Genomic DNA, 21,699 nt, shown 5'->3' with positions numbered 1-21,699 from the left:
AAAAAACCTCCATCGGATTGTCTTTTAGTAAGTCTTGAGAATGGTTTACAAAGCAAACCGGTGGCAACACGTTGTCTTTCCAAGGACGGTTTCACTGGATTTTCTATCCAGCACCAACCAGGTCTGTTTGATGTGGAGGACTTGACATAGTCCCAGGAAAAGGCCTAGATTGTCCCATTCCCTTTTCAAAGGGAGAATCCACAAGCTTCGAAGAGGGACACGAGGAGGAGATACATGTGACCGCCACCCAGTCGTCTCTCTAATTCTAACACATGTCAGAGAAATGTACTGTTTGTTATAGCAAAAGAAAGAAGCAAAGATGTGGCTGTGTCCTGGATCCTGGAGCTCAAGAAATAAAGGTATTGAAATCTAAGTGACGAACAGGAGACATTAATAAGGCAAGGGTGACATGTTGTCAGAGGTCACATAATAAAAAACAAGGATTGAAATTCGGCAGTATTCTTATCTGTGAAATAGTTGGAATCTTTACTGTTTTGGGCATGGGATGAAGAAGAATGAGATCATAGGTAGTCACAGAAAACTTCTAGAAAGACCATAGGGAAATGAACCCAAATTCTAAAGCTAGAGTTATTTTGGCTTAAACACAGTAGAAACCTTATTTGTACTTTTCTACTTCTCCTGAAGGCAGAGAGGTACTTAAAAATTGGACAGAAGTTTAGGTGAATAAAATAAATGAATGAATAAAGTGTAAAAAAAACCCCATAAATCTATATGTACATACATATATATAATGTAATTTTGAACATATAATTTAGTTTTGAAAAACAATATATTCACATGGTATAAAATAAAAAAGTGTACAAAACAGTAATGGTTTAAAAGTAAAGGAAAGTTTGCCATTGTAAAAATGCTTTTCCTACATGAGTTTATTTTTATATTGAGCCTACCAAAGACCCTGTGATGTGTGGAAAGTATTATTATTCCCCGTTTTAGGTTGAGGAAAATGAAGCTCAGGGAGGTTATGTGACTTTCCTACAGTCACACAGCAGAGCCAGGAGTCAAACACAGGGCAGCCCGGGCAGGCCTCAGGAATCAGGCATCTCAGCAAACCCTCCCTTCACATTTCCCGTAGCCGACTGGCTGCACCTGCTAAGAGGTAGTAATGCAGTGGGGTTGAGTTTGGCTTATATTGGTTTCCTAGGGCTGCCATGACAAATGACCACAAACTGTGTGGCTTTAAACAACAGAACTTTATTCTCTCACAGTTTGAGAAGGTCAGAAGGGACAAATCTTGTTTCCTTCTGGAGCTCTGAGGGAGGATCTGTTCCGTGCCTCTCTCCAGAAGAGAGCCGGCAGCATTGCACAGTGATGCTAGATCTTGAGACTGTATCTTTCTTGATTGGACACGTACTTGAAATTATTTACACCAGAGGGTGTGTAAGTTTCCTCTGAACACTGCACACAGCCCCTCAGGCTAATTAGCCATGGTATGAATGCCATATTAAGGGTCGTTTCACAGCAAACCCTAAATTTTTGACAAATTTATTCACCTACTATATCTGTTATTTATATGGTGTCTCTTTATACACATCTGTCCATGAAAGATCTAAACTGGTCCTGGTGTTTGTATAGCACCTGACATTTGACGCTTACCTTCCCACTTACCAGTTTTGATGAAATCTTCAGGTGGTAGCCATGAGCTCAAACATTTTCTCTTCTGAACTGATTGTGCTGCTGCTGCTCTAGCTATGGTCATATGCAAAGTGACATTCATCTTCCATCTGCCCCTGTCTGTGGCTGTCACATCAACCCTCCTATGCTGAGACAGTGAGGGATGCTTTGTCCCCATTTCTTTAGCAAATCTGGGGAGGACCTGCTCAGCCTGCTGGACTTCTCTAGGTGTGTAGTAGGGCAAAGCTTGCTGGTGAGGCCTATGCAGTGGAGGTGTGATGAGTGCCCTCTGTTGCAATAACTGAGGCATTGGAGAGGAGCTTCAGGAGAGGAGACATCCCCTCATTCCCTGAGTGGGGCAGAAGCCCATGAACAAGAAGTAGGAGCACCTGGCAGGTAGCGGGAGAACTGGAGAAAGGAATGGGGGGCAGGGTGGGGAATGTGAGTGTCTGTTCTGAGTGTCAGACCCACTGGTCCTCTGGAAGAAATGGGAACACCTGCTGGGGATGCTGCGTGCTTACAGGACTGCCTGTGGCACACCAAGCCAGAGCCATCGCCCCTAACCCTTGGGACTATGGCTGCCTTTAGTGGGAAGGGATGCGCTGTACATGGAGAGTACTGGGGCACATTCAAAGAAAACCTGCCGGTTCTAGAGTCGGGAACTTGGTAAACACGCAGAAAGCATTTGCCACCTGCATGACAGGAGTGCCTTCGGGAGTTGGGGGCAGCACCCCAGAATGTGGTCCAGATATCATTTTCCTGCCAAACTCTGTCTCTTCAGTACTCCACGTCTTTGTTCATCCATCAGGCTTGATGTGGCTCTTCTCTGGGCCCGGGGCTGTTTGTCCCTCCTCTGGGGCCAATTTGGCCTCCATAGCCATGGGGAAGTTTCCTTGCTTGTTCATTAATTTATTTTTGTTTTTGTCTCTTTTTAACAAATGGCTTTCCTGAGAAAGCAGGACCACAGAGTGGGGATGGAGGCATTCCCTCTCCATTTCTATCCCTTGTACCACCTCTCCCCTTAGGCTCTCAGAACTTCTGCCCCATTATTGTATGGGAGGCTCCATGCAGGTGGAGAAAAAGAAAAGTCAGTGAAGATCAGAGGACCTAGAAGCAGGAGTGAGGACATCTAGCTCAAGGCCACTACCATCCAGCTACCATGAGTATGTGACAGCTGCTCTCAGCAGAGAGTGCAAACCCTATGAAATAGGGGGCCAGCTTTAAGCTAGGACTGAGTGCTGACTCCCATTCATTATTTTAGATTTTGGCATCAATGAAACGTACCTCAGGCCAAGACAAATGTCACCTTAAGAAGACCAGCATTCCTTGCCATCTCGTGTGGTGTACATTGTAATCTAACCAGATACAGGTCTGTTTTGGCAGGATTTGGCCAAGTTCTCCCACCTAGAGAACCATATGTTCTTTGTCTCCCCTTCCTGGGACTTCATAGTGAAACTGGGCACTGCCCAATCCAGTGGGCAGGGAAGGTGTGCATTGTAGCCCAGGCTCATGCTGGACCTTGGTGCCTGCCAAGGGCCATAGTCGGGCAGAGTACCAGGGAGACTGCATTTTCTGAGTCTCCCTGACTCAGAAAGCCTGAAAAAAAGAAACAGAAAATGCAAGCGCAGAAAGTTGTATAGATACATAAGGTCAGAAATGCAAATGAGAAGAACCTTAACATCGGGGGTGGTGTTGGCTTAGGTGCAGAGATGAGACTTCTTTTTCTGTTTCAGAGTGAATCCTGCAAAAATTAGGATGAACGATTTGGGACATAGGTTTCTTCCTCTGTGCTTTCTTAGCTTGTTACTTTAGAGAAGTCCATGATAACTCAGAGAGGTGCATCCCTCTTAGCCCCCTTTTATACCTAGAATGCCCTTTTCCTTGGGCATGGCTGGACGGGGCTAGGGATGCTTTGGGGAGAAGATGGTCTGTAGCTTGGCCGGAAGGGTGGGTAGGAAAGACATACATTTTGTCTGACATCTACCCTCAGTCTTCAGAGGGATCAACTAAAGAAATGATAAAGGGATAAGAACGGAGGTGCTTCTGCTGGCATTTCTCAGGCACTGGACTCACAGCTTCTTCGGAGATAGTCCAGCCTAGAGTCCAGGGCCAGCCAAGGGGCCAGGGCACACCACTTCTCCCCATGGGATAGCTCCTGACACACTCCACTATGTGTCGGATGCTTTTCCAGGGCTGTCCTTGAGTTTAAACAGCTTTGTGACCAGGACAGGACTCTTGTGCCAGTGTGTTCACTAAGCCTGGGCTGTGGTAAGTGTAAGCAAGGTCCCTAGGTGATGTGACCACAAGATGGGGGATATTTTTCCTTGTATTATGAGGGATTCGATATTAGATTTTAAGACATAGAAAGGAAATATGAAGATTCAGAAAGACCACTTGTGCTAAATGGACATTTGAGATTAATTGGTCAAAAGGGTATACAGAGACCCAGAGAAGTAAAGTGATTTACCCAAGTTTGTACCAATAGTTAGTGATGGAGTCTGAACCAGAAGCTGGAGTCTGCTGACTCTGAACTTAGATTCCTTTCCCCTGAAATGTGCATCTCTCGCTGTCAAAGCTTTTGTTTTCCTGACTGCGAGAATACACCGCTGAGGGATAGGGGCCCATGGAACTCAGCGATTTTGAAGTCAGTGCTAGACCAGTTCGCCCGAGGCCAGCTGGGTCTTAGACATGCCCATATTGTTCTTGCTGACTTAGCCTGAGCTTCGGTGAGTTCGGAGGGCTGTCCTGGGCCTCTAGGACATTTAAACACCACCCAAGGAAGAGTCCTCAGTATGCACCACTCTGAATAACCACGGCAACAAATCAAAAAGCCTACCCTATTCCCACCCTGAAACTTTGAACCAGTGGTTCTCAAGTGTGGTCCCCAGAGCAGCAGCAGCAGCATCGCTTGGGAACTTGTTAGAAATGCAAATTCTTGGGCCCTATCCCATTGCCACTGAATCAGAAACTCTGGGGGTGACTCAGCAATCTGAATTTTCAACAAGTCCTCCACATGGCTCTGAGGACACTACAGTTTGAGAGCCCCTTTCTTAAGTATCTTTCAGAGCTAGGGAGAGCCCATGGCTTTTCTGGTTCATTGGCCGTGAAACCCACACCCCACCTTTTTCCTTCCAAGAGACCATTCCACACTCCAACTTGCCATTTGGGCGAACACTGGGGGGTGGGATGGAGAGGAATGGAAAACCAGTGACCCAGCGGCAGGAAGAACTGTTTGCCTTGGCAGGTTTGCTTGGACTTGGAGCCAAGATTCAATCAATCCTAATGATTGACTTGATTTAAGCAGTTCTCTTCTCCTCAGTCTCCTGCTTGGGGAGGAGGGACGCAGTGCTTACGGGGAAGGTGGGGGCTGAAGCTCTTCTTTGTCCCACTCTGAGGCCCGTGCCCCTACTGCCAGGGCTGCCAATGCACACGTCGTCCTAAATAAAACCACACCAGGCAGCTCTTCGCTCTCAAAGTGGGGTTTTCATTTTGCACTGTTAGCTTAAATCAGTGGGGACTTAACACCATCCATGAAATAAAGCAATTAGGCAGCGGATCCGGGCTGGCTGACATCAGTGCTGCTGTGCTGCTCTGTGTGAGTGTGTTGGGGAGGGGCTTGCAAAGTGGCAAAGGCACTCCACAGCTTGACCACCCCCCAGTCTCCGCAAGACGTCTGGGATCCAGAAAACAAAACAATGTCAACAAGTAATTTGCCCCAAATAAGTCACTCAGGAGCATTTTCTACCTCTGCTGTTCTTTTTTTTTTTTTTTTTTTTTTTTGTAAATCAGAGAAAAGGCTGCTTTTAATCTTTTTTTGAGGGTTTTGTTTTTGCTTTCTTTCTTTTTCTTTTTCTTTTTCTTTCTTTCTCTTTCTCTTTTTCTTTTTCCTCTCTCTCTCTTTCCTCTCATAATATATGTCCTGTAGTCAGTAAATGCATGTAAGTATGCAGCATGTGGTTTGTGGTCAGGGGAGAGAGTCTGAGTTATTGTGACCAAGTGCGAGCTCCTTTCTTTGCTAAACGAATTAATGATGCCGAACACTGGCTCCTGCTGGGAAAAGAGAGGTCTCTTAAGCAGCCATCGCAAGGCCTTTGTCAGTAGGACTTATTTGCCCTAATGCCTCAAAGCCAGCTCGCCATGGGGCCCAAACCCTTTGCCCAGTGTTGGAAGGAGGCTGCAGTTTCTCACAATCCAGCCCTCACCCAGTGATATTACCAAGTCTCATTTGCACAGTTGGATTTAGGGATGGTGCTCTCTCCCTCGGAGAAGCCCACCCAAGAGGTTTGCAAAAATGGGGCGGGAGGCAGAAGATTGGGTCCTCTCTGTTTTCATTGCTTGGTAAGGTCTTGTTATCTAAATAGCCTTTTCCATCTGGAGGCTGTGGGATGACGGGCATGAACTGAGGCCACAGGGCTGATGCCACCCATCTGTGGGCCCCTCCTGATCCAAGGGGCCAGTAACAAGCCACTTTGTGAAGACTTTGCCAGTCTTACTACCTTCCTCCTCAAATCATATATTGGGAACTTCAGCTCTTTGTGCAAGAGAAAGTAATTTAGGAAAAAAGCAAGCCACTAGGAATCTGGGTATGTTCTGTTATCTGCTGAGTGATGAATTTTCATGAGCACCTGTTAGAGAAAATGTATCCACGTGCTTGTCCAATCTGCCAGAACCCCATTCAGTCCCTCTTGTTTTTCAGAGGAACTATGGAATAGAGCAATGAGCTCCACTGGAGGGACAGGGAAGCAGGTCCCGGCAGAGCTGTGGGACCCTCCAGCTGTATGACCTTGGGCAGGTTACTTTTGAGCATCAGTTGAACTACGTTTAACATCCCTTGCATTCCAAAAGAAATAATCCAAATTCTAACCTAGTTGATTTTTTATATGAAAAATAATGGGAATTGACTAGATGTGTAGGCCATGCCCCTTCCCCCAAAAAGCAACTGAAAAAGCAGAATTCTTACTCATATAAAACCCCGTAAGCCCTAACTAATGCCAGACCATTCTAGTAGGAGGGACAGTGGATGACCTGGAAATGTAAACTTTGTGTTTCTTTTTAAGATCTCACATTTTGTGATTCATGTATATTTTATACACATTCAAGTTCTTTACTAGAATGTTTTTTAAAATTTTAAGTTTTTTGCTTCAAAATAAATGCAGTAAAAAAAGTCAAATATTAATAAAAGCCTTTTAACAAAAAACTGCACTCTCCCGGCCCATGCCTTTTCACTGCTAACTTGCACAACCCTGAGGTAATAATTTTAGCTCTTTCTTGTGATATTTAGCAAAATGGAGTAAGCAAATAACATGGTTATAATCTGATTTCTTGATTTTAATTTTTAGACATTATTTTCTGTTATTCAGGATGAAGATTTTTCTGTTTTACACCATCTCCCCATTCTTTCTAACACTTTGTTGTATCACACTTTTGGTTAAATTAATATTCAATGTTTAACTTATTCTAATTATGCAAATACTGTTTGCAGCTGAGCCATGTAGTGTACTCCATCTGTATGTCCTTTCTTGTATACCTTTTTGTTTTTCCTTGAGTTGGTAATTGCCTCGTTTTACTTTCCCAGTTCCTATGTTTGCATTATGAATTCAGCCCCAAGTTTCCTGCAGGTAATCTGCCTGAGCCACCTCTCCTGTTTCTGTCTAGACTGGATGAGATATAGGCCTGCACACAGTTTTGGAAAAACCATTCTGAGACTTCCATTGCTTTTATTTTAAGTTAGATCTTTTGTTTTCCGAATCCTTCGTCTTCTTCGTAGAATACATTTTGGAGTAGGATTCTACAAAAGAAACGATACGTAGGAGCTCATTTTTCTTTAATCACTGAATGTCTGAAGATGTCATTATTCTACTCTCACAAATTGATTGGTAGGTTCAGTGTCAAGTGTGGGAATTTTAAAGGCATTGATCCATTATCTTGCAGCATCTAGTGTTGCCACTGATAAATCCAGTGCCATTCTGGTGCCCGACGCTTTGTATTAGATGTACACTCTCTTTTTCTCCAGAGGATTTTAAAAGCTCTCTTTATCCCTGGTGCTTCTAAATGTCATGATTCATTGCGCTCTGGGCACTATTTAATGAGAACTCGTGTTCCTCATTTCTGGGAAATTTTCTTGTATTATTTCTCTGATTTTTTTCTCATTCATTTTCATTCTGTCATGACATTTATTCAGATCTTGAAACTTTCTGGATTGATCCTCTATCTTATCTTTCTCCTATTTCCCATTTCTGTGTCATTTTGTTCAGTTTTCCAGGAAATTTTTTTAGTCTTAGCTTAAAACACTTGTATTGCATTCTTTACTTCTGCTTTTATATTTTAAATTTCCAAATACTCTTTCTGTCCTTTAAACATTCCTCTTAATAGCGTTCTCTTGCGGGTTTATGAATACAGTTTCTAATATTATCTTGGTGGAAAGTTTTTTATATTCCCTATATTGTTTCTATTATCTCCAAATTCTTCCCCCTCCCCCCCCCCGCCTTTGTTTTTATGTTTTGGTCTCTGCAGTTTACCTCTAGAAGCTTTCCTTAAATGCCTGCTGATCCTTGGCTGGCCATTTGTATTTAAGAGCAGAGCACTAAATTAGAAGCTCGTTGCGTATATGCACGGCTTGTGATTTGTTGGGCCTCACTTTAGAGTTTTGTTATGAGGAACTGTAGGTCTTTTATTTTGTGCTATAGTTTCTTTAAAAAGAAGCCTTTCATTCTTCTAAATGGGGGATATAAATGTAGTGTTCTGAGACCTGAGGGTCTCACCATTTACTGTGTAGACTTTCACTTAACCTTCGGTATCAGTGCAGCAACTCGCCATCCTGTCCTCCTATGTGTCTGGCAGACTGAAGCTCACAGTCTTTCTGATTTAAACCTTCTGTAGAGAATAAAGCACTTGGCTGCTGCTGGAGTTGGTGAGGGACAGTCACCTGAATTTATGGCCCAGAGCAGTGGATCTGAATGCCTTTATCCAGACTTTTTACCAATTCCTATATATTTAATACATCCTCTGTTACGGAGTGCAAAAGCACCCAGTGGCCCTAATTCATGAGCCTTTCCTGCAGTGTGGATTTACTTGTTTCTTACTGCCAGTTAGGTTTCAGCTTTTCTTCTCCCTGTCAAGTCAGGTTCCACCATCCATTTGCTTTCTATTATACTAAATGTTGATATGTTCTTGTTTCCGTTACCATTTTCTTGCATGTGTTTATAACTTCTTGTTTTTAACTACAATTTTAAACCGACTTCAGAAGCGGGTAGAAACGATTGTATGTGTTCAATCTAATATGTTTGGCTAGAAGTGGCCAGTGGTAATTCTTCACAAACATTCCAGGAGCTTGATGGTTGTCAGTATGGCATACTTTTTCTTTTCACTTATTGTTGATTTTTAGCTCTCTGGATTTCATTCACTCTTGTCCCTTTGGGTCCTGGCTTCCCACAGGTCATCAGTGACCCTCTAGTCACTGAGTTGAGTGATCTATTCTCCACTCATTCTTAAATTCTGAAGCATCTGGGATTGAGGAGAATTTTCTCCACTTGAAATACCTTCCTCCATTGCTTTCAGAGACACTGGACTGCCTGGTTTTCCATATGTGCCTCTGATGACTTTTTGTCATCCTGGGATCCCTCATTCTCTTCTCTTCTCTGTACTTTACTCTTTATTGTCACTATTATCTGTAATCAGATGAGGCGCAGATCTGATTATTGGCTCAGCCCCTTTCTTACCTTTCCTGTCAGATCCTTCTTGCATTTCTATAGCAATTCCATGTTGTTGGTTGTATCAATGACTGGCCTTTGGCTAACGGTTACCCTACATCCGAGCACCTGTCTAGGTAAACTGGAAGAATGGTGGCACCATTAGTATAAGCAGGTCAGGAAGAAGAGATGGTTTTAAAGAGAGCGTGGGTTTGGGACAAGTGTAATAGGTAAGAGTTACCTATTCTTATTTCAGCTTCAGAAATATGGCCAAACCTTGTGAGGGAGGCTACCAAGGAAGTACAATTTGTGAGCAAAAAATATGGCTTAGGTGACTGAAAGTGTAATGAAACTTTAAGGGTCTACCTGAATATAAGGGATGATTTATTTAAGACTGTTAGGAAAGGACCTAGACAGCTCCTAATGGTGATCTTAAGTTTTGGGTTTTCAAAGTTTCTAGGTCTCTAAATTCTTGCTGACAGTGACCAATAAGGTGAGAGGCGGGAGTATTTGTATTCTACTCTTGGAGGATAAGTGGTTGCTAAACTCTGGCCCTCTCAAACCAAATCAAACCAAACAAAAACAAACAACAAGAAAAACCAAAGAAATATTTTGTTTGTTGTTTTGTTTGTTTTAGTTCCGGGTCAGCTATTACAGTAGCTGAGGTCAAGGGCCTGAGGCTATAGCATTCTCCCCCATGGCGGCTTGTGGTGAGGGAAGAGAAGAATGAGCACAGGGTGGGGGTTCTGGAGATGAGCTTTGCTGGCTCCCCAGTATTGCCCAACATGGTTCCTTCAGATGGTAGTACTGCTAGGTCTGCAGACTGCACTCTATACTTTACAGATGGAAAATTGACACTCGGAGAGCTCAAAACCAGATTTTGTAGTCACATGGTTAGAACCCAGGACCCAGGACTCCATCCATTGCACCAGCTGCCGCCTCCTGGGGCTTTTCCTCATCCCCACCACCACCATGTGCATTACAAACTGTGAACACAATCCAGGGGAGGAACCCCTGGGGTCCAGGCACTGGGAGTGTGGTGGGAGCTGGGGGTGGGGAGGAAGTGGTGATCAGTCCCAGGTTGCTCCTGGGCCGGCATCCACTCCCATCACAGCAGCCTCTGGACGAGGCATGCTGGGGGGTTGCCCACGTATCCACAGCACAATGAAATCAACCTCTGACGGCTAATCGCCTGTCCAAACATTGCTGGTAATCTGCATGCCTAAAATAAACCCTTGAAAGGTGGAAAGATGTTAGTAATTTCTGGCCATATGCGCCTCCTCCTTCCCTACTTTCCCCACCTCAAAAAGGAAAGTGAGCCAAATGGCAAGAAATAAAGAGTCTAATGCAGAACACATTTCCGTCATTTGATTCCCCTTCTCTCCTTGCTGTCCCCCCACTTATGTAAACTAAATTCCTTTACATGGTCATGGCAAAGGACCATTAATTTTTGATTTGAGTTGTGATTAAAAGTAACGTAATCAAAAGAGTGAAGTAATTTCCACTAAATCAATATCATTTTAAACTCAGTCATGGTATACTAGGAAAGAACATGGTCTTTGGAGTTAGGTGTGGGTTCTAATCCTGATTCTCTTACAAATGGTGGCCTCATGTTGTCATTATTTAACTTGAGTCCTTCTCCTTGTTGTAGTAAATAATAGTGACGATTTTTCACAATGGTTGCTGTTGAGAATTAAATCAGGAGCCATACCTACAGGCAACTATCCTGTGCTCATAGACAAAGCCTGATACATGGTAGGCACTCAAAAAACGATGGCTCAGTTTTCTGCAGGTAAGAGGCAGCCCACATTGTCAACTGGAGCATACATTCGCTTCTCTTGGTGATGCAATCGTTCACTCCTATGGCAAAACTTGGTTCCCAGACTTAGACTTTGGTAAATAGTTAGGGACTCATCTGAGCATGGGGCCACTTAGATCTGTGAAAGGAGCAGAATTTTTCCGACTGCCCTGCTTCCCTGCAGTACGCTTTGCTGCCTTGCTTTGTCGTTTCTCCCAGTCCTGTTTGCTCTCTCTGGAAGAGGGGAGGCAGAGATAAAGACTTGACTTTGCCTTGGCCTGGCCAGTGAGTCCCTCTCCTGGTCTCTCACTCAACCTTACTGAGAACTTTTCTCATTCAGTGAGCCACAGACTAGAATAGTTGAAGTCTTTTCTCAAGTGAGCCTCAGGTACAAGATTTGCAAGCCAGTAAAGGAAGCTAAACCAGTGTGGGCCAGTTTGGGCATGTCTGGGGTGAGGGCCTGGAGGAGTGGTTTCTGCTGCATTCTGTTCTACACCCCCACTGCAGTTTGCACTATGCTCTGTGCACAGTGGGTGGGAGTCAAGCATAATCAGAAGTGCTGGGAAACGGTTGGTTTGGGCTTGGGGGAGAGTTAAAGAAAGGAACTTGGGGGGAAGCCATGCTCACCTTACTCCCATGTGTGTCGGGAAACCTGGACCAGCCTGTGAGTCAGCGTTAACCCTCAGCGAGAGCACCTGCTGCTTAGTGCCCGGAACTTCCTGCCACCCTCGGGAGTGAGGCATTTCTTACTGGGCACCAGGCCTAGGGGTTATATGTTGTTAAATGGGCTGCAAGGTCTGGAGCTCTTTTTGGAAGGAAAAAAAAAAAGCAGTGGGAGCATGTTTAATTTACTGACTTTGACTCATTCATTAAAGATTTGTTCCTAGGATTTTTCCCTCTCCTCATTATTCTTGGGTTAGGCACGGTTGTGTTTTCTAATCAACTAAATGTTAGGTAATAAAACCTTTACAAATGTCATTTTTCCTTTGCCAGAATAGTCTCTTTCAACCAGGAAGAACTCTTACCATTTCGTAAGTAAAGTCATTTTGAGATGTGGGTGAAACTGGGAAGAGTCTGAGCAACTCCCTCTTATTTTCTTGGTCCACTTAGTACTCTAAGTCTTGGGCTCATTATAAAGAATTTTGTAACCATAGAGTCAGCATGGACAGCATGGTGATTAAAGTGCACATTTAGACATGGGTCTCAATTTAGAATTAGTGACTTTGGGCAAGTAAACGTAACCCCTATGCCTCGGTTTTCTCATAAGTTAGATGAGGGAAATAATTGTACCTTCTTCATGGAGTTGTTAGGTTTAATTGAGGAAAAGCATGGAAAATACTCAGCACACTTCCTGGCATGCCCTATGGTTTCATAATTGTTAGCTATTGTTATTGAGTTCAGTTTCAAGCTTTTCCCCATGGGACGTGGGTGGAAGTTTTGAGATGTTAAAAAGAGGAGGCTTAGTAATTTTGAATTCAGAAGAATTCAGAGAATGGGCAAATTATCTGGTGACGAGCATCTAGAAAATGATTTCTGACTCCTTTGGAAATATCTGGGGCTGACCAGTCTTAAAGGAGAGTTGCTTGTAACTGATACTGTGTGTTAATGTGTTTAGAAAGTATAAAACGCCTCCACACTGATTTATCTTCACCAGGAGACCCTGTATAGCCATCGCTATAGTATTAGCTCCTCACATTAACATTAAACAATGTTCACTCAGGGTCTACAGAGACAAAGAAAAGAGAAGGCAGAGTTGGTGGACACACTGAATTTCCTGCAGGAAGATGTGCTGAGAACAGAAGCCCATGCACCATGTTGGATTTTAGGAGAGATTGTCACCTGGGTTTAACTGTTGAGACATCACCAGGACATGCTCTAATGTATGAGGAAGTCAAAGTAGAGTTTGGTTCTGTGTGGGTCTGCTCAGTATGTAGAACATTCGTGACACAGGCTAGAGGCTCATTAGTGGTTGACAGAATATTAGCAGGACCCGCTGTCAAAACAGAATATTGGCAGGACCTGGCACGTTGGTGGGGGCTCTGATTTTCCAGTGCCGAAGTTAGACATTGATGTTTAATGCACTTGAACATGACAATTTGAAGCATCCTGTAACTTTCCCTTGCTTGGTACGCACAGATAGTGTCTGTTTGTCTTGCTTACAGGACACAATTTTCAAGGAATTTTAGGATTTTTGGATGTTAAAAAACTAAACCAATAACTTTCTCTTAAAAAACCTCAGGGTAAATTTTTCTTTGAAGGCGGGAGTCTATAGCATTAGATTATATGAATTATATTGGATTATATGATCCCCTTCTCTTAAGCATTGTGTTATATTCTGACTTACTGCATTTAAAAAATATATATATAACTTGGTTTTGAAAATGCATTTGAGACTCGTATGGCACCCTGAGATACTGTTAGGCACCACAAAACTAGGGGGCCAGAATCAGCACAAAAAGTTTATGGAGACCTTGATTCTTATTTGTAAAACTACCTCCTTCTGGTTGCTATTTGCCTTTTATTTCGCCCTCCTTCTCAGCCTTAAGTTTGGGTTATCATTTTAGATGGAAAGCTGTGTTCTAAAATGCTTTCTTTCCTTCCTTTTCTCCTTTTCTCTTCCCTGCCCTCATCATCTCTAGCACTGAGGATGAAAATAAAAGAAGTGAAAAAAGAAAATGGTGACAAAAAGATTGTCCCCAAGAAGAAGAAGCCCTTGAAGTTGGGGCCCATCAAGAAGAAGGAACTGAAGAAGCTTGTCCTATACCTGAAGAACGGGGCCGACTGCCCCTGCCACCAGCTGGACAACCTCAGCCACCATTTTCTCATCATGGGCCGGAAAGTGAAGAGCCAGTATTTGCTGACGGCCATCCACAAGTGGGACAAGAAAAACAAGGAATTCAAAAACTTCATGAAGAAAATGAAAAATCATGAATGTCCTACCTTTCAGTCGGTTTTTAAGTGAATTTTACTGGGCAGGTTGGGGAGGGAGCTGTGGGTTGGGGTGAAGGGTGGGGGCTGAGCAGACAACCCTGGAACTCACTGCTCCTTCTGTGGGTAGAGGACATTGTAACCCAGTTGGCTTTCCCCTGCAGCATCCCCACTCTCCCCCTCCGTAGCCACACTCCATACCCCCATGTAGCCAATATTTAAAGCTGCATACCAGGTAAGGAAAACCATTTAGGTTAGAACGCGTTTTAAGATCTATAGTGTGGAACAGTGTGTCACTGAGTAAAAGGAGGTGCAAAACAGGCATAGTCACTAAAAAAGATTTTGCCGGTAAAAAAGAAGGATTAGGCAAAAGTAAGAGACAGCAGCAAAAACTAAATTCTGCAACTTTCTTTGTGTCATTACAAATTGCTTGTAGGTCGATCGGCTAATCTTTGCCTTTAGAACTAAAAAAATTTAACTATTGGTGAGATGCATTGCTTTCAGTTACAGAGTAATTTTCTTTTGCTTTAGACAGAAACAGACAGACACCATACTTACAACTTAAGATCACTTCCAGAAAGTAATAGGTCCAGGGAGAAAAGCAATGTGTGATTGTCTTTTGCTATGAATCACCCAGTCTCAGATGCCATGTGAGTGGCAGTTGACATTGGCCTCAGTGTATGACCTAACCTCCGGACATGTGGAGGGTGGCACATGCCGCCTTTGTGTGAGAAAAAGGAAACATCGTGGGTACCAGACCCATGGCATGAGATGATGATTTTCAGACTGAGAAGGCCATGGTTTGTGGTTTTCAAAAACATACTTAAAGAAGAAAAAAAAAATTTAGAGTAGTGCAGCAAATTGCTAGTCAGGGTAAAGAGCTTAGTATTCCAATTCCATCTGTTTGTTCATTTCATATTATTTTATAAAACAAAAAGCCCATTTACTTTTCAAGGTCTTAAAAAAATGTCTACAGTGAACATATGAAAGGTGTACTAAGTCCAACGTCTCTCGGTGCATTTGAAGCTGCTCTCTAGTAGAGCAGTACTGTCACTAGGCATTTTGGGTAGGAGGCGAATTGGCCTGGTAGCATAGTCGTATGGGCCTCCTTCCTGACTTCTGAATTGTCTTGGCTCCAGCAACACTAATCAAAACTCACAGTGCTTCCCATTCTTTTCTTTCCTGTGAAGAAATGGGTTCCTTTAAACTTGATTGTTATAGGTCAAAGAAATTCAGAACAGCTAGCCTCCTTGTCCTCCTGCATTTAAAAAATTTTTATTTCTGCAGAGGGAAGGTTAAGCTGCAAGTGTCCCCATCTGGGGAAGAGTTTCAATGATGACATATCTGTACAGTTTTCCCTGAGTGTCCTAAGATACTTCTCAAAGCTCTTGTGTTTCAGAAGTGGTGTATATAACCCTGTTCACTTAAGCAACTTTATCCCTCTTGTTTGGTGTATAGGAAGTAATTTTAAATGATCAATGTTAATTTCTTCCCCAAGCCTGATTCTTAATCCTCTGTAACACCTGTAGGACTTTAGTGAGTTTACCTCTGGGAGAATGGTTTTATCCAGTCTGGATGCTGCAGTGAGGCTGGGAAGTGTTACTTCCGTGGCCCTGTCCTGATACAGAAGCAGTGGAAGATTCTGTTAACTTTTCAAGACTCCAGTCTGAAAAACAGCCTGCCAACTTCATTACTTACTTGAGGGTTATGCTGATGTAATTCACCTCTCACAATTAGTGATCCCATCATTTTAACTTTTTTTGGTTCTCTCTGACCTTTAATCATAAAGTGTTGGGGAACTTAAGTGATTGGCCTGTAATTTTGGATGGTTTAAAAAAAATGTGTATATATATTAGTTAATTAGAAATATTCTACTTTCCTATTGTCAACTGAAATTCAGAGCGATCTCATGAGTGCCTGGATCTGAGTCTTAGTTTTGGTTGATTAACTCAAGAGTTCAGTGATCATATGTATCTGATGTATCTGCTTGTTTTGACAGAGTGCATCATGCAGCAGGGTTGTCTGTCCAAGGCAGGGGCCTTGGGAGAGGGGTTTATGTAGGGTATTAGCAGTTACTGCAGACAAGTTATGAAAGAATCTGTGGCCATGCTATGCAGCTCTAGAAATGGGAATTCTCAGGTAGAAGGTGACAGTTTCAGAAAAAGTTCAAAATAAATTGGAAATGTGAATTGCAGCTACAGGTTTTACCCTGAGCACAGAGTTCTAAGGCTTTGAATTTTACTGTGGATTTGAGACATCTTTGTCTAAAACACATAGGCAATTTCAGGGACCAAAGGGAGGCTATGGGCTCAAAGCTTCATTTTTATTACAAACCTTTGTTTTTCTTAACAAAGGATACAACAAAACTAATGTGCAGACTCATTGGCTTGGTCATTGGTTTCCAAAAGAGGACGTCTGTGTGTGATTGGTAATTATTGCTAGTATAAAAGTCATATATGTAAAGATTTAAAATAATCATTCTGGGTAGAATCCTGTGAGGTCATTGGCAGAACTCAGCTTGATCTTTGAAGATTATTAGTGGTTCTCTTATAGGAAAAGAGAGGTGAGAATTCCAAGAACACTTAACTTTTAGAATATCCTGTATAACACTTGACTCTTGGTACCACTGAATTAGCACCAAGGTCTCTCCAAGGCAGAATCCAATCAGAGCTCCAGTTTTCATTTGCATCTGTAAATTACAGAAATACCTTTGCCCAAGCCTAGAATATGTGTTTTTTATGAGACTTCTGGTAACTAATTTCTCTGCTGTCACTCTGTAGGGATGGTGGGCTCAAATGATCTGTTTCAGAAGCACACCTTAGGTAACTCCCGTGGAATAATGTACTGGCCATTCTGACCTGTCACCAGCAGATACAGAGGACACAGACGAAATTCCTGTTTCCTCTAGGTCCTTCATGTAGCACTCCTTTTAGAGTCTAAATCTTTTACAAAGGCTTTGAATACTGTGAAAATGTTTTACATTCCATTTCATTTGTGTTGTTTTTTTAACTGCATTTTACCAGATGTTTTGATGTTATCACTTATGTTAATAGTAATTCCTGTATGTGTTCATTTTATTTTCATGCTTTTCCTGCCATGTATCAATATTCACTTGACTAAAATCACTCAATTAATCAATGATAATGTGAGTCATGACTTTTCCCCCCTAATGGTACACCATTCAGCGTGTCCCACTGTACACATACCCCTCTCGTGATTTTTTCCAGTGATGTTTTCTGGTCTCAGTTTAATAGCTTTCAAAGGGTAACTGGGCATGGGTGGGCTAGAGAAGCACCTGGAGGCACTGCAGGCTACCCTCTCCCCCATCCTGTGTTTACCATCTGCTCCCACAAATAACTTCCAGGAGTGTTTCTCCTGGCTGTGTGTGTTTCAGATCAGAGAGAAGGTTAAATACTTGCTCTACAAGAATGTATTTTTCAACCCTGCCTGAGTTTCTTTTCCTGGTTTCAGATGCTGTTTCCCCTCTGGCCAATTCAATGTTAAAATTACCAACTAAAATTTGAAAACTCTCTGGTATCTGGAGTCTTAGACCCACATGAGACCTTAGAAAAGAGGAGGCCTGCCCTTTCACAGAAGGAGAAGTTAAGATGTGAGACAGCTAGGAGTTCCCAGAGTTTGGGTCTCCCAGGTCAATGGCATTGCTGGAACTAGAACCCAAGGCTCCAAAGTCCTACTTATGTGGGAACAATGTCTGACTTACCGCTGAACTTCCCTTTGGACCCAGAGTGTGGCTCTTGCCAAGCCTAGGCTGTTTCCTATTAGGTTATGTGCTTCTTGCCTAAGGAATTATTCAGTGTGACTTTTAATTCTGTAAGCAATTACAATGACAGCTTCAGTTGATGTCATTCCCTGATTAACAAGGCACTTCCAAACCTCAGACAACTGGCAATTTTACCTAGAAGTGAGCAAACACTCCCAAGTCACATAAAACCACACCTAAGCACAGAGACACCATCTTTCGGGCATGGTATGAGGACTTGTAAAAATTCCATTCAAGTTGTGCTCCAGGATGGAAAGATTTTCCCATATTAGTATACCTGACTGGTGAGCCAGTGGCATGCTAACCCAGCCAAGGAAAATATTGGCATTTCCTTTTAGTTCCCTTGAGGTTAATAAGAAGAAAAAGCTATTTTAGGCTGGGCGTAGATGTCATTGTCACCACCACAGAAGCCCCACCACTACCATGACCTATATTTTCCCATTGCTGTTTGGAATTTTCTTTTAACAAATCAGCAGAAGGTTGATGAGGCATGTACAAAGGCATTTTGGCTTCAGCTGTTGGAGTTGCCCTGGAGTTTGAGGTGTCCAAGGGTTAGGATGGCTTGAATGTCGCCTAAGAGAGGGCGGCAGCACCAAAAAATGGCAGCTTTGCCTTCAAGCGCTATAGCATCCACACCTCTTCCAAGAATTACATAGGTGGTTTTCTACACGGGGGCAGAAAGAGACAAAGGGTCACTGTATTATCCAAGTTAGTTTGGTCTTACTTCTCCTGAAAAGAGAAATCTTCCAATAGTAACCAAAGGAAATAGGGAGAATCATTCTTAAATCTTAGTATGTATCACCAAGGCGAACTTGCTAATGTGCATTTTCTGGCTTCCACTCCTATAAATTCACATTCGGAAGGTTTGCCATAGGGCCCTAGTATCTGAACTTAGAACTAGCATTCTAGGTTTCCCAGATGCCATCGATCCACCAGATCTTACTTTGCGAAACGTTCTAGTAGGACATAGGTGGCTTGGGAATGAGGCAGGATATTATTCTGGTATCTCCCTTTTCCCCATCCACATACTTCATATTGCTGCCCTTTCTGAAGTCCTGTGAGCTATTCTTCTAAGTATTAGTTAATAGAGGTCAGTTAGATACCCAAAAGAGGACTGAGCCTCTTTATAGCTGGGTATATCCAGCTCTCCCAGAAGTGCTTCTCAAACCTGGAAACCTGGTTAAAATGCATTATTCCATCCAGTAGGTCTGTGGTGGGGCGGGCTATAAGGGGCGAGCAAGAAGTGCTGTCAAGATTCAACAGAGTTCCCTGTTGTCGTAATGCCACCTCCGCAGTTCCCATATAGAACCTATCTTCTAGGGACTCAAAATGTTAATTGTGCTTTGGGTTGGAAAGAAAAACCAGAAGAGTCTCAGAAACCCACAGCCGGGGCTAATCCTCTCAACCTTCCCATTAGATTTCACTTGTGTCCCGACCTTCAGGGTTGGTTCTTCTCCCTCAGACTCCGTTTATTTTTGGAAACTTACAGATCCCTCTTCCTTAGCAAACTTTTAGCAATCTGGTCTCTGCCCTTCACCAAACTTTCCAGCCCCGCGTTCTGGACCACCAGGAGTCGTTGGACTTAACCAACTGGTGGCATTTACCTCAGCTGCTCAAGTAATACCAGAATTTGGCAACAGAATTGGGACTTTTCATGTTCCATTTGTTCACATCTGGGCAGTTTCAAGCACAGGTTATGGGAGAGGCCAAGAAAGGGGAGGGGGGAACTGAAGTATTTGGAGGGGAAATCCCACCTCTTTGATAAATTGTGGACAGCCTGCCAAGCAGGGCTGATTTACTGGAGGAACAGGCGTTAGGAATTTCTGTCAGCGAAGGCCAAGGAAAGCTGCCTTTTGTAGGTTGGGAGAAGATGGGTACCAGAACAAGCTCCAAATAGGAGCAGAAAGCTCCTGTGTCTTTATACATCTGTGGACTATTTAGATAAGAAGGGGCTGTACTTAATCATGGAGAGAGTTGTTTGCTTAAATACACGGAGGAAAAGTTGCATGTGTGTGTTTAAGGAGAAAAAGAGGTGGGAGGAAGAAGAAAGGATCCAGCAATTTTCCATGGCTGAAACCCCACCACGTGGTTTTAATTAGGATGACCTTCCCATCACCTGAGCATGAGAATCGTTGGGTGGGAGCCAGGGTGAAGGCCTCAGAATTCTCATGCTTCTTCCTTGGGGATTCAGCTAGGCTCTGCTGTGGGCAACTGTGAGCACCAAGAAGAGGTTCTTACCTCTCCTTTCCCTGGGGTGCCTGTGGCCTGGGCCCTAGAACTGTGCACTCTCAGGAAGCCTGTTCATTGGCTAGGCAGGTGGGGCCCTTGGCCAGAGCTTCTCTGAGATTCTGTAGATGTCAGGACTTAAAGCAATCAAAACCCAGAACTGCACGTAGGATTTCCTTAAAAGAGAGAGAGAGAGAGAGAGAGAGAGAGAGAGAGAGAGAGAGAGAGAGAGAGAGGAAGAGAGAGGAAGAGAAGGAGGAGAAGAGAGAGAGAGAGAGAGAGAGAGAGAGAGAGAGAGAAGGAAAAGGATTGGAGGGAAAGAGGAGAACCTGCTGAAATGCTTTGTGCATGAGCCCATCTCTGTCGTGCTTTTTATTCTCACCAGCATCCACCATCACTGTTTGGACCTGGGAATGTATTGGGGGTAGGAGGTGGTTTAAGGGCCTCAGTTTCCATTTTTGCTATCTAGTTCTCTGGAGAGTTTATGCAGATCTGGGTTATTTTGCCTCTGCCTAGGAGATGAAGTCCGTAATCTGAAGGAATGAAGGCATCACAGGCCAAAACCCAAGTGGCTATTTCACAATGTGGCCCAGGGACAGCGAGGGTGGGTTCTGCAGAATTAACTGGATTCCTCCAGGGTCAGCACTGCCTCCCAAGGCTGGCAGCAGAGGCCACCAGGAATCTAAGTTTGGCTGTCGGTCTTGGCCAGTTACTCAGTGACTTCCAGAATCAGTACATCCCTGCAGCATGGCAAATCGGCGTTGACCTGGGCCAGGCCTTGGGGAGGCCCCAAGGCCTGTGCAGAGGACACAGGAGGAGAAGGCAGTTTACCAGTGGCAAGAGAAAAAATAAGCACCAGCCTGCAAATTGAAATCAATGTCAACATGAAGCCTTACTAGCTCTGCCCCGACTTGCCAGCCACCACCATATGTAGACTCTCCTTGTCCTCTCATAATTCTCTCAAGCCACCGCCTTATTTCAGATGCCTCTTCGCTGCAGTGTCAGGACTGACAGCTTTCTTATGACATGGAGACTAGAGATGGGTGACGAAGGCATCCCACGATGGAGACAAGGTAGGGACAGCATAGATGTACACCAGAGCCGAGACTTGCATTTATTTCCATTCAATGGGTTGGAAAGAAAGAACTTACCTTTAAAACCCTCGGAAAAGGCTTGTCTGTGCCATAAATCTTGATGACGAAAAAGGACAGCTGTTGTGTCTTGGTTAGTTTGGCTCCTAGCAAAACATTTGCATTCTAGACCCTCCTTATATCCATCCTACCTCTTGCCCTGAGCTGAAAAGCCCAGCTCTCCACAGGGCGGGGGACTGTTTTCTTCAGGGCATTTCTTAGCAAGCCTCAGGCTGAATCTACAGCAGGTCCAGAGAAAATCCTTTCTTTTCTGACTCACTCTTTCCTCCCTGCCTGGTGGATGGAAATGTGTTTGTTCAGGAGAAGTGGTTTCAAATGCGGGGGAAAGAGATCCAGCTTTTAAATCAAGTCAAATGAAATTCATGTGTTTCAAAAGGCTCATGCGCGTGCGTACACACACACACACACACACACATGCACACGAATGCACATGCGCACGCGCACACACATGCACACACAGATATACATGCCCAGGGAAGGTCATGGCTTCGCTCC

The 21,699-nt window shown here is 43.6% G+C and overlaps 1 protein-coding gene across 1 annotated transcript in view; it reads left to right on the top strand.

Moving 5' to 3' along the window:
• SFRP1 (secreted frizzled related protein 1) overlaps positions 1-17,299 on the top strand; it is a 41,256-nt gene extending 23,957 nt beyond the window's left edge. The window contains exon 3 of the mRNA XM_016127440.2: positions 13,758-17,299. Within this exon, the coding sequence (XP_015982926.1) occupies positions 13,758-14,080 (323 nt within the window). The 3' untranslated portion in view covers positions 14,081-17,299. The remainder of the gene's footprint in view (positions 1-13,757) is intronic.
• The last annotated feature ends 4,400 nt before the right edge of the window (positions 17,300-21,699 follow it).

This window comes from Rousettus aegyptiacus, unplaced genomic scaffold (genome assembly GCF_014176215.1).
Source record: "Rousettus aegyptiacus isolate mRouAeg1 unplaced genomic scaffold, mRouAeg1.p scaffold_m13_p_11, whole genome shotgun sequence".
Classification (NCBI taxonomy): Eukaryota; Metazoa; Chordata; class Mammalia; order Chiroptera; family Pteropodidae; genus Rousettus; species Rousettus aegyptiacus.
The sequence above is the reverse complement of the archived record's forward strand: the minus strand, read 5'-3'. Positions and strand labels throughout refer to the sequence as shown.